Raw genomic sequence first — 12,791 nt, 5'->3', positions numbered from 1 at the left:
AAAAAACAACAACAATGGAGACTGCCAATAACAGAGCTGGACCAATGAACAACATCTGGCAAAAGTCATATACTACCCAACCCAATGTGTGTCTCAAATGGCAAAGTGTGCAGTTAAATATAATGATGTTCCTTTTATTTTCTTGGCCATCATTTTTTTTCTCCTGCACCATCAGCCCCTTCCTCTTACTAAGACAGCACTTCTTTGAATCTTTCAATCTTTTAAGTTAAAGATTACTCAACTGGCATACAATTAGTTTATGCAAAACTCCTCTAACTGTACAGTAGACTACAGAGCAGAACCCACAGATTCCACGGTTTCTCCCAAATGCAGTGGGGACTGTTCAGTTTGCTCAGCTCAGACGTCAAGCAAATTCTTCGAAACGGCTTACATCGTGCACTTCGGTAACATGTTTTTGGTCCTTAGTTGTAGCCATCAAAACCAGTGAGACTGATTGCGCCACCTATTTTACCAAGCAAGTTGTTTAGAGCTATCCGAGCTTTCCCAGCATGCAAACAAAGGGCCCAAACACCTCTTATCGCTGTATGTCTAGCTTTGCAGTTAAATTTTCAAAAAGTTGTATAAAAAGGACTCATCTCGATCTTCCACCCTCAACAGTTCCAAGATCCCCACTGTCCTCCAAAACTGGCAAAATTAGCATCCTCTTCCAAGTTCTGCTCCACAAAAAGAGTCACAGTATTCATTTGTCTGAACTATTTCAACAGGAAACAAAGGCCATTTGTCAGAGTCTGTTTCCACTCCTCTTCTTAACAGCAAGTTCCCTGGAGATGGGGAAAGAGTTGCAGCAGAATCTCAACACTCAGGAATGCCCAAGTTACAGAACTGAAAGTTGTTTCACCCTTCTATGCCCAGTGTCGTGTCACCATCTACGAGTACATTTCACTAATTTTACCACCTCCCTGCACTCACCTAACAATTACCTTTTAACTCTGACTTTGCAAGCTCTCAGCTGCCCCTTGGTTTCACGCCATCTCTCACCCATCTCCCTGATTTCTGCTTTCCCCTTACCTGCCTCTTGGTGGGGTTCTCGAGGCTGAGAGTCACTCAAATGAAAATCTTTTGCTTTTACCTCTTCTGCCATGGCATGGAGTGATTTAAACTTCATTTTTTGATGTAAAATCTTGCTACATTTTCTCTGTATCTTGCTGAGAGACTCCAAATCTCCACAATGGTTTGCTCCAAGGAACTGAGGCTCATTGTCATGCAAAGAGTTATCAGAAGACCTTTTCTTCTTTCTTTTCTTTTTCCTGCTGGCTTCTTGCTCCTCTTCGCTGGAGGGCCATTGGATTTTTTGCCCTTCGTGTCTTAATTTACTGCTGGATCTCTTGAATGTTGTCTTAAGCCTTTGCTTGGGATGTTTTGTCAAGTCACAGCACTCAGAGTTTGAACAGAAACTGCGTTTGCTGCAATCACCATTTTGGACACAGATCAGCAATTCTCTTGCTCTTTCCCGGCTGAGAGGCCAGGCCTTGCAGCTGCTTCTGCAACCCCCGTTTCTTCTCTCCATTTTGCTTTGTGACTCACTGAACACGTCGCTAAAATATTCAGAATCACTGCTGATCTCCTCCAATAAATCCTTCAATTTATAAACATGGCCAAACGGCTTGATTGGTGGTAAAACTTTCATTCCCGTATCCTCTTCTTGGGATCTATTATCACAATTAGTACTGGTGCTTACTAGAAAAGGACTATTCAGTTCATCATGTGGTAGTCTATGACTGACATCACCCAGTGAATCCTTACACCATACCAGACATCGATCAGTGAACTCTTTAGTACAGACCTGGCTTTTGGGAACAACCTCTGTAGGCTCAGATTCCTCATCTACTACTTCCCATGTGTAACTATTGGCATCCTGAAAGTCTCTTTCATGGAGGTCTGGTACAGAACTCACTTCTGTAAGACACTGTCCATCTTTGTTTTTCAGGCTGACCTGGAAGTCATTCCCATTATGGGACACCACCCTCTGCCACCAGGACTCAGTCCCTGTGCTCTGGGTCACAGGACAGATCCGTGCATATCTCGGGGTTTGGTAGTAGTTTAGTAAATAGTGTATGAATTCCTCTGTTTCATAAACCTTTTGCTTCTTGCAGTTGCCTGCACTAGAGACACTGGGAGAGCATCCCAAGTTCAGGCTTCGACAGTCCTCCCTGGCAGGAGATTTTCTGACTTTGCAGTCCTGAGTGACTGTAACTTGCAACAAGTCACAGTCCTGATAGCAGCCTGTAGCCTTGGCCGTTAAGAGTCTACTAACTGCTCTTGCAGCTGGCTCCTTCAAAATAGTTCTCACAAGGTGACATGGTGATGCAGGCAAGCCAACTGCAACATACTGCTCCTCCTCCTCAATATAGGTATGATCTGATCGGCCTAACTGATGCAGGGGCTCTCGCTCATCCTTTACTTCTTTGCACCCAAGATTATGAGAGCCGGACTTCTCTTTTAGTGCATTTGGTATCTTAGGTGCAGGAAAGCAATCCTCCCTTTCATTCTTGCTTTCCAACAGAGGCTCCCTTATTTGCCTGGATGACAGCACAAAATCCTTCAAAATAAGAGACACAGAATTACAACAAACTGAACAAGCAACACCAGCTGAAAGTAAACAACTCAGAGAAGCCTGACTATAAGCAAAGTTTTCAATACTGTTGCAGTCTTCCTGTTTGTGGGCTTCCTAGAGATACCTGGTTGGCCACCATGTGAACAGAATGCTGGACTAGATGGGCCTTTGGTCTGAGCCAGCATGGTTCTTATATTCCATGAAATTTGGGGTGAGCCCCAAGACTTTTTGGTTCCAGAGGCAGAAAATCCAAAAGACACCTCTTCCCAATTAACACAGCAGTATCCACTGGGATGTTTTCAAATCCCTTGAAAGAAAACATGGCTAAACAGGAGCTGTGTAAAAGTACAACTGTGCTCTTACACAACTCCTGGTCCCTCCTTTCCTTCCTCTCTCCCCCAAAACAGGCTTGGACAGGAAAGCTTCCCAGTGGGTTGTGCCCCGTGGGTCAATGTCTCTTGGTCCCAATACGCATTCCATGAGGAACAAACCAAAGTTTCCTGCCTGGTAAAACAACTTTTGGGAGGTACTTTATCATCAGGAAGCCCAATTTATCTGTTAGGAAATGCCTTTTTACTGTCAGTTCACTCTAAAAAAAGTTATTTAAAAGCTAAAGAACTCATGCTGAGTAACCTGGCTTGCCTCTTAAGGGCTGTGGTTTTGCAGCTTCTATTGCATATAAATATTATACATTTCAATACCAAATTTTCATGGTTATGGATTATTATCCTGACATAATGAGTCCTAATGTGGGTTACTGAGTTCTCTTGGTAATGGGAACTCCAGCAATCAGAAACAAAAACTCTACCAGAGTTTCTGTTGTTACTATCACAGGATATAAGACAGAAAGAGAGATTAATCAAAAACCCTTGATCTTGCCAAGGGCTAACTGGCTCACTAGCAATGATCTTTCTATTTACTTCTTGAACATGTGATCCCACCCCAAACTCACAGCAGGCACAGACCAGCCCATCAAAATGAAGTTCCTTGGACATGGATAAAGTCTCTTCTTATATATGCCTATATAATTGTCCAAGTCCTATAACAAAAGATGTTTGGAACTTAGAATATTTTTAAAAATATTCTTACTTTTATTTGGTTTAACAGCACAGTAAGCAGCCTGATAGACTCCACTCTTCTCTGAGCTAGGAGGTATTTCCTCTCTTCCCATTCAGGCATATTCTCTGGCCACAGCTCTTCTTCAGCTGTTACCTTCTGTTGCTTTCTTGGGCGTTTTTCATCCCGATCTATCTGTTTTTTTTCTCGTCTCTTGATCTTAGACTTCCTCTTTCCTTCTCCAACTTTTTTTTCATCACCACCATCATCACGTCTTTTTCTAGGCAATTATTAATATGGGACAATTTAGATGAAAAATCATTTCAGATATTTTAAACCCTTGGAGGGCAGGAGGGATGATTTTTTTATAGGTACCAGTATTAAGTATGTTCACTCTCAGAATCTATTTGCGGTTACAAGCAAGAGGCTAGCAGTTCATAGAAATGTTTGTTTCGAGTCAAAACTTATCACATATTTCCAGGGCAATGGAAAATATTTTATGATATCCTATTTTCTCACTTGTAATGTCTTGTATTCCTGAAACGTCTAGAATATTAGATCTAAAGTCAAGCACTGCAGCAGCAACCTATCTCACAGTTACATGTATGTTAAGTTCCAATATTATTAATGGGACTTGAACACATCTGTGGTTAGACTCTTCTTTTCCCAGACGAGCTATTTGACTCAATTGTTTCACTTGGATTTCACAATTATACTTTTGTCCTAACCAGCATCTAACAATCAAACCACCCACGTTTTAGTTTTGACGCGGAGAATGGTCTGCTATTCTAGGCAGGTTTGGCCTTGTAAATAAGCAGCTCTCAGCATTTCTGAAGAAGAACAAGGAATAAATGTGATAATTTCCTATTAAATAGGCCCATAATACCCAAACCAAGGACCTGAGGTGCACTAGCACGCTGGGAGAGACTGCTAGTGTGCCATAATAAACTAATTCAAAGTACCCACCCAGAGGAGGCTTCCTGCTTAACTCTGTATGATTTAGTGTTCTGGCAGCCTCTGCTGGGAGCAAGTAATGCTCTGCACTGGGTACAATTTAATCATTTGGACACTGAGAGGCAGCAGAACTGCCACCTTACAAAGCAGGCTGTCAGTTGCATTTCTGCACAAATCACTGCTCTGAGATAGCTGCCTTCTGAAATTAGGCAATTATTACTCTCATACACTCTAGAAGTAAACCTTCTGGAGTACATGAGTTTTAATTGGGGGGGGAAGCATGCTTCAGCTATAAAGTCGAGAAGCACTGCAACAGGGATTTTGACCATAGTAAGGTTTCCATGGAAACAGAATAATCCTGAAGAATATACCGGTAAACGGCGTTCCTATTTATTTTCTAGGAGGTAATTAGAGTATGCAACAACATCTCAAGTGGGTGTTTGGAAATCCCAGAGCTATAAAATTCTGCATTTTATGATTTAAAGAAGGGTGGGGGGGAATCATGCTGGTGCTAAATTTGTTGAAATATTTTTTTAAAAAAATCCAGTTACAAAGTCTGTCTTTAGCATAACAACTTTTGTTCCAAATATAACAGAGTAGGTGGAGCCCAGACCTCCCTATAGAACTAAAACTTATTGGCTCAGGTGTACTTGGTGCTCAGGTGTACTCTGACACTGAAGAAGCTCTCTTGAGAACTAAGGAAGGTTGAAAAAAACAATTAGGGACAAGCATTTACATTTGGACTCAGCAACCAACACTGGAACCCAATCTACAACATGTCCTTCCTCAGAAATTAATTTTGCTTTAAGGCAGACATAATACCGCCTTACCAAATTGCAGTAGGGAAAAACAAAATGAACTGCAAACAAGAGCTTTAAGGAGCTACACTCTTGCCATTCACTCTTGGCTTATTTTTATATTTACAATTGATTCTCTTCTCAGTTACAGCTCAGTGATAAAAGATATACTGCCCTTTCATCAAAGGCAAGCTCTTGTTGGTTGTTGGTTAATGGTTAAGTAAAGGCCATTGACAAATTTTAGTATTATTCAGTAACTCACACAGACAACAGTTAAAACTGTAACAAAGACCTCATTACATCACTGTTTAGATCAGAGTCAGGATGGAATTAAGGCCGAATTTGAGGCCTGCTGTCTTTTCAGAACCAAGTGCAGACTATCTCGCAAAAATGTTTTCATTGGCTAGACCAGTAAGAAGCAGCCAGAAAACAACTATACATCCAAGCCAAACAAAATGTGATTCTGGGTGCAGGAATCAAATTTTTGACAGCTTCTGTTTAAAAGAAAAGCAGCAGCACGTTTCTTGTCCTTATGGCTGCAAATTACACTTTCTGTAGACAAATATGCCAGAATCTTAGAAGCCAGCAAGTTGGCTGAATGAGAGTTCCAGTAGTTTTGAGGCAAGGCTTCAGTGCCCTGCAGGGCTTACTGCCTTTCACAGTGACTAGCAAACCCAGCACAAATTATGTAAAGTGGCAAAAATAGGGAAATTATGCACATTTATTCAATTTATCTTGTCTTTGCACAGCATTTGAACATAAAATTGTTATTTTTTTTCTCTTCTACGTGGAGCTCATGCATCCTTGGATATTTTTTTCTTTTTTCCAGTCAACTTTTAAGAAGTCAAGTTCCTCACCTTTCAGTGCCTCTTTTCCCTCTGTTTTCCTCCCTCCTCCTTTCTCGCTCTAGCCCTTGCAGGGTTAATCGTTCCAGGTTCCTCTGGTTTATAGAACTCTCACTGAAATGATTGGTAGTATCAGCCGACACCTGTTTCAAAATAAACAAAAATGTAGCATTGCTTACTCCCTCAGATCAAGCCCATAAAGTCTCTAGACTCAGCCTCACAGTTGTAAACAAAGAGGTCCTTCAAACCATTTTGGCTCAGCTATATGAAGTACAGACCTTTCTAAGAAGCCCAATCTATGCCTGATTGCTGGCAGATTCATTATCTTCTACTGAAACCCTAAAATCTACCTGCTTTCAGTAGTCAGCTTTATTTCTCCCACCGAGAAACAAATGCCAGTGACCATGACACAGCAACGATTATATGCATGGATCCAAATGGCAGCAGGCTCCAACCCAAGAATCTCCACCCTTTTCATCCTCAGCTGATCCTTATACCAAAATGCAAGTCCCTTTTTACCAAGAGCAGGAAGAAACAGGTTAAAAAAAGCAGCTGAAAGGTTCTATTGGAAGAGTTGTTAAAAAGAATACAGATAGCCAATGCCTTAAAATTGTTATTTACCCTTGCGTTCTAAATATGAATCTTTAGGATGTTTGTCTCCATTAGCTCAGATGTCTCTTGTACATCCAGAACTGTATTTAATTTTTATGTTAACTCCAAGGTTTCATGGAGTAAGAAGCACTTCAACACCCACTCACACCTGATAATGTATACTCTGATCCAGGAAATGTTATGCTACATTTAATTTGTTAGCCTTGAAGGTCGTAAGAGACAATATTGTTTTTGTTGCTACAGACCAGCATGGCTACCCCACTGGAGCCTGCAGGATGCTTCTTACCTTAATATTACATGCCAGAGCTTTTCCATCATCCCCTTTAAACATCAGCTTCATTCCCTTAAGTGTCTCCATAGCTTTTGCAAAAGCTGTGGACTCCTGGTACTGGACATAAGCGTCAAATGTCCGCAGGCCACGGAAAATGAAATGATTCATGTTTCCTCCCACCACTTCTTTCCTATAAGGATCAAGCATGGGGATATCTACGTTCTTGATCTTTCCAAAACTTTCAAACACTGCTCTCAAGATATCTTCGCTTGGTGTTTCACTATCTGAGCCTCTTAGGGCAAACCATTTGCATGGCAATCCTTCCAAATGGATGCAATTGGGAACATCACTGCTTTGCTCAGCAAGATCTTCCTCCATCAATTCTCTATCATTCATAATGGCTTCAGACTCCTGAGGAGTTGGCAAATCAGGAGATGCCTCTGTAGCAACCACTTGCAAGTCATCTTTAAAACCATTCAGTTTTATCATCTTGCCATGGAGCTTTTCCTTAAGGCTACATACCAAACGCTTGGTTTCTGCCTCTCCCTCAAAACGAATGAAACCTTTAGTGCTTTTTGAAACCTTAACACTGGTGAACTGGTCTGGACAAATCATATTCTTCAGCTTGTCCATCACTTCCCATTTAGAGAATGCCCGGGTAGATCCGGTGTGTTCTGGAAGCACCACACTGATTGTTAATTTCGCTACTGGCTTAAGATAGAGTTGCTGAGAGGCACAGAGCTCCATAGCTTCCGAAGGATCACATACTAGAGTGACAGTCATGGCGTCCAGTGCCCTTTAGAAAAACAATTAAAAGGAAGTTATGCTAAAGAGCAAACAGAGCAAGCTCCTTATATCCTACATGGTTACCAGATATAGTCGTTTGCCCCCAACAAATATGTATTCAGTTCTAAGGTGACAATAAGCTCAGCTGCCAGTTATGCCATCCGTCTTTCAGGCTGGAGAAAAGACCATTCATAGTTTCTCAGACTTCTGATAGGTGAGATATAGTTCTTCTCAAATTAAAATTGGAAGCACTGTTCTTACTTTTCCAGCCCATGTTTACTCAGAAGTAATTTCCTCTTATTTCAGTGGGACTTATTGCCATTTAAGTGCACATAGGATTTGAACCTTTTAAAATTACCTTAAAATTAGGTTCTAAACAGTACATCTTTTAAAATGACAGTTACTTAAAATGAGGGCTTGAAATAAATTCCTTATACACTATCTTAACACCCTTAGAATCTCTCACTGAATAATCAAAGAGGGCCTGAAAGTAAATCAAAACTCATAGCAAGCAGTGTCTGTATATAGTATTAACAAAAATGTATTGTCAGCTCAAAAATACAGCACAGGCAGGTAAATCACTTTGCATACCATGGAACACAACCCCAAAACTGTGTCAAATGCCTCTGAACAATAGCAGAACAGAATAATACATACTTAAAAATCTAATACCTATGAAAGCAATTTAATTAATACATCTGAGCACTCCTTTAGTACATCCTAAAAGCAGCCAGCATAAAAAGCCATTTCCAAAAGTTGAACCTTCCACAACTGGATACATCAAGATAATTCAGCAATTCCAGATATTTCAGGAAAATCCTCTACATATAACTGAATTATTTCCAGTACTTGAGAACACATGTAAAGTACAAATCAAACATCTTTACTTTTGAAAAGTAAAGTAGTGAAATAAACAGTAGTAGGATAAACAGAGCTACATAATCACTATGTCTTCCCAGTAACAGAAATCTAAAAGCAATGGATGGATAAACTCATGGTTCACTAATGAGGCATAGAAGTGGTTATATAATTCAGCCACAACTAAGTAAAGTTCCAAGACACACACTTGTATTCCTTGCTCAATTCCTTTCACAGGCAAAGTGAAAAAACAATACTTAAACCTGTAATTTAGAACAACCCATTCCTCAAAGTGCATATAGTAATTATACATTTACACACCTTGGAATACAGCACACTTTCAAAGACTGTCCAAGTGGGTTAAGGGTCTTGACATTTTCTGGCTCCTCGGAATCAGTCATGAATTGTTCCTCCATGTTTTAGCATGCTTCCCTCCTCCCTGGTCTTCCAATTTCATCTTTAAGCTCTGCATTGGAATTCATGATGTTCCAATTTGTATATTTAAATGTCTCCCAAAAACATCTTTGCAGTATTTTTTGTGCACAAGCTAAAAGGTAACAAAGTACTCCTCTGCCTTGCCTGTTCACTGTATTAGTAGAGAAAGATGGATGGTACGTTCTAGAAAGCTCCCTTCTGAGACCTTGTGGCCCAAATTGCAGAACTCAAGGGAGACTGAAGTAAATAATAAAATGAAGCCCCGGGCAAAGCTGTCACCTGTTTCCTTCCACCTCTTACAAAACAGCTTGATCCCAAATGTACATCCATAAGATGTGTGGCTGATTTTCTTTTGTTAGCTTCTTTCTTGATAAACAACCAAATATAATGAATACTCTCAAGTTCAAATAGAGAGCATTGCATCTTAAAACAAAAACTAAAAGCATACAGAAAAGAGCCATATTTGGGCACATCTGCACAAGATTTTAAGTTAGCTGTCAAGTACCCAGCAATGAAGAACATTCAGCTGCAGCACTAAACAGAGCTCATCATTGCATTTGCAGGTAAATTTAGCTTGATAACCCTTGACACTGGGACCAAAAATAAACAATTAATTAAAGCAGAAGTTTTGATGAAGCCTCAAAGTGGCACAGACTGCTCTTTAAGGGTGGAAATGGCCCACAAGGGGGCAGGGAACAATGGTGGCTGGTAAAAGCTACAGATCAGGCTGTACCACAATACTGTGATTCAGCAGTTGACATATTAGACAAGGTCACCAGGATCTCGGAGACATGGGTGCATTTACCTTTACAGTCATGCAGCTCAATGGGTGACCTTGATCCAGCCACTCCCCTTCCGTCTAACCTACCTCACAGGACTGTTGTAAGGATAAATTGAGGGAGAGAAGAACCCTGAGTGCCTGGGAAGAAGGGCGAGATTAAAAAAATATAATCGACAGAGACAATTGCCATCCTATTCACAGGGCAATATGATACAACAGTCCCACTCAGTTTTGGCCCAGCATGACGCAACCATTCCTGTCAAAAGTGAGTGTGGAAACTGCATCATCACATCACCACAAAAGGGCTGAACTACCACAACCTTTTCTCGTCAAATACAGACTACAGGCATTTTGCTTTCCATTTCAATCCCCTTTACTCAAGAAGTTTGTAAATGTGCAAGCCTGTACTATCACCACCACCCCGGAAATTTCAGTTGACTTTTAATAGTTAAGGTTAAGCAGGTGCAGGGTGATTTTAATTTTTATGTATACATGTAACTGGTATACTGTTGAAATAGGTTAGACTGACACAAGTAGGTAGTCCTGGGATTTTATGGAGCAGCAGCAGTGAGGTCAACATCATACCAAAAGCGGAGAGAACCCAAGGTCACTTCAGGGATGCATAGGAATCTGCATGAGTTTCCCTGCAACGCCCACTATTCTCTATCCATTGCACCCGTTCCTTGCCCTAGAATTTAAATCAATGTTTGAACAGTAAGCAACATAATTCCCTCTGTCTAAGCCCCTCATTTTTTCCTATTTATTCCTCTTTTTTCACCTGTTCAACCCATAAACAGTCACCCCATCATTTTATCCACCTGTATGCATAAGGCTGCAATCTTGAAGGGGAGGGGGCTGAAGCTCTTTAGGAGCCAATGTGACCCCATGCCAATGTAGGTGCCACCTTATCATGGAATAAAGTGGCACCTACGCTGACATGGGGGGAAACACGCTGGTGCCAGGAAGCCATGCCGCTGTGCGGAGCTCAGCCGCCAGCGCTGCTACACTGGCAACGAAATCCTGGAAGCGGGAGCCCATACCGGCGTGGGGGGGGGGGTGTTGCAGGGGGCAGAGCTGTCTTTAGGCAGCTTCCTAACCCCTTTGGACCCGGGAACGCCCTTTTGAGCTGCGGTGTTGCCACACCACCTTTTTTGGTGGTGTAGCCCCGCTGTTTGCTAGGGGGGCATTTCCCCTTAATTATTTTTTAAAGTGCTTTTATTTTATTTTCAGTGGTTGGGAAACCTCTGTGGAAGCAGCTCAGCGCCGCAGATCTACCGCTCCCTTACGAATGGGCTGCCCATCTATCCCATAACCCTCTGAGATGAGCTTCTGCTGCCTTCTACCCATCACCACCGAAATCCCATGGTGCTGTCCCATCCCTGCCATGTAATGGTCTTCATAACAACACTTCTTTCTCCCCACTCCCATCTCAATCGCCCTCATTTCTTCACCTGAAAAGGCCAGCCCCGCAGGTAGGCTTCCGGCAGCGTCCTGCAAACCCACACGAAGCTGCCGTATTGAACCACACCGCTGGGCCATCCAGCTCAACATCCCATATTCTGACTTGTCCCTGGTCTTCATGGGCTCAGCCAAAACAGGCTTTCCGCCTGGCCCTGCTGTCTGAAACCCTTTAGCTGGTTGAAAAGAGCAAGAGTCCAGTAGCACCTTAAAGACTAACAAAAATATTTTCTGGCAGGGTATGAGCTTTCACGAAAGCTCATACTCTGCCAGAAAATATTTTTGTTAGTCTTTAAGGTGCTACTGGACTCTTGCTCTTTTCTACTACTGCAGACAGACTAACACGGCTACCCACTGTGAATTACCTTCAGCTGGTTGTATCAGAATGGAACCACTAATCCAGCCCCACTGAAAGCCCCCCCAGATGCTTCCTACACCTTATCTCCTCTTCCATCCCACCCAGGAGAGTGACCTGGCCCTATGCAGACCAACACAGCCCTTCCACAACCACCCTCCACCTCCTCGCCCTACAGCCCCTCTACATCACTGCACCCATCCCTGATTCTTCAACAAGCCCCTTGAATTCCGACTCCAATAGGATAAGAACAGTTTAATTAAAATAATATTGGGATTAGCTCCGTTAGCAAAAGTTTATACAATTCATTTTTAGATGGAAAAGGGAGAGGGGGAAGTTATTTTGGTTCTTGTAGGTTATCTGGGCTGTGTAACTGTGGTCTTGGTATTTTCTTTCCTGACGTTTCGCCAGCAGCTGTGGCAGGCATCTTCAGAGGAGTAACACTGAAGGACAGTGTCTCTCAGTGTCAAGTGTGTAGGAATAGTAATATATAGTCAGAAAGGGTTTGGGTTTGAACTGAATCACTGTCCTGCAAAAAGTATCAAAGTGCTAATACTTTTTGCAGGACAGTGATTCAGCTCAAACCCAACCCCTTTCTGACTATATATTACTCTTCCTACACACTTGACACTGAGAGACACTGTCCTTCAGTGTTACTCCTCCGAAGATGCCGGACACAGCTGCTGGCGAAACGTCAGGAAAGAAAATACCAAGACCACGGTCACACCGCCCGGATAACCTACAAGAACCGAAGAACTCTGACCGTGAAAGCCTTCGACAATATTTTGACGGAAGTTATTTTATTGTTAAATTAGAGATATTACTTGTTGTTCTTTTTATTATTACTATTATATCGTTTCTGTTGATATATTAAATGAAGAAAATAAAAAAAAATATTATATATTAAAAAAAAAGAATTCCGACTCCAGAAAGTTAAATTGCGGTAGCCTTTGAGGGGCCATTGGACCCCAGTTTTATTCCCTCTCCCCCCCCCCTTCAAGATGCCGC

General features: G+C 41.8%; 1 protein-coding gene across 3 annotated transcripts; it reads right to left on the bottom strand.

Annotated features, from left to right (window-relative positions):
• Positions 1–917: 917 nt before the first annotated feature.
• Positions 918–10,109, bottom strand: LOC130486312 (A-kinase anchor protein 17B-like). Of its 3 annotated transcripts, none has more exons than XM_056859568.1 (5): positions 9,995–10,109; positions 7,126–7,906; positions 6,240–6,370; positions 3,665–3,911; positions 918–2,560 (listed from the first exon to the last, which is right to left on the bottom strand). In XM_056859568.1, the coding sequence occupies exons 2-5, from the start codon at positions 7,891–7,893 to the stop codon at positions 938–940; spliced, it is 2,769 nt and encodes a 922-aa protein (XP_056715546.1). In that variant the 5' UTR covers positions 7,894–7,906; positions 9,995–10,109; the 3' UTR covers positions 918–937. The 3 variants fall into 3 exon arrangements, with proteins under 3 accessions (XP_056715546.1, XP_056715545.1, XP_056715547.1); XM_056859567.1 differs by lacking the exon at positions 9,995–10,109 and adding an exon at positions 9,076–9,155; XM_056859569.1 differs by lacking the exons at positions 3,665–3,911; positions 9,995–10,109 and having other exon boundaries at positions 2,419–2,560; positions 7,126–7,925.
• Between the last annotated feature and the right edge of the window lie 2,682 nt (positions 10,110–12,791).

Source organism: Euleptes europaea, chromosome 13, assembly GCF_029931775.1.
Source record: "Euleptes europaea isolate rEulEur1 chromosome 13, rEulEur1.hap1, whole genome shotgun sequence".
Taxonomy (NCBI): domain Eukaryota; kingdom Metazoa; phylum Chordata; class Lepidosauria; order Squamata; family Sphaerodactylidae; genus Euleptes; species Euleptes europaea.
The sequence above is the reverse complement of the archived record's forward strand: the minus strand, read 5'-3'. Positions and strand labels throughout refer to the sequence as shown.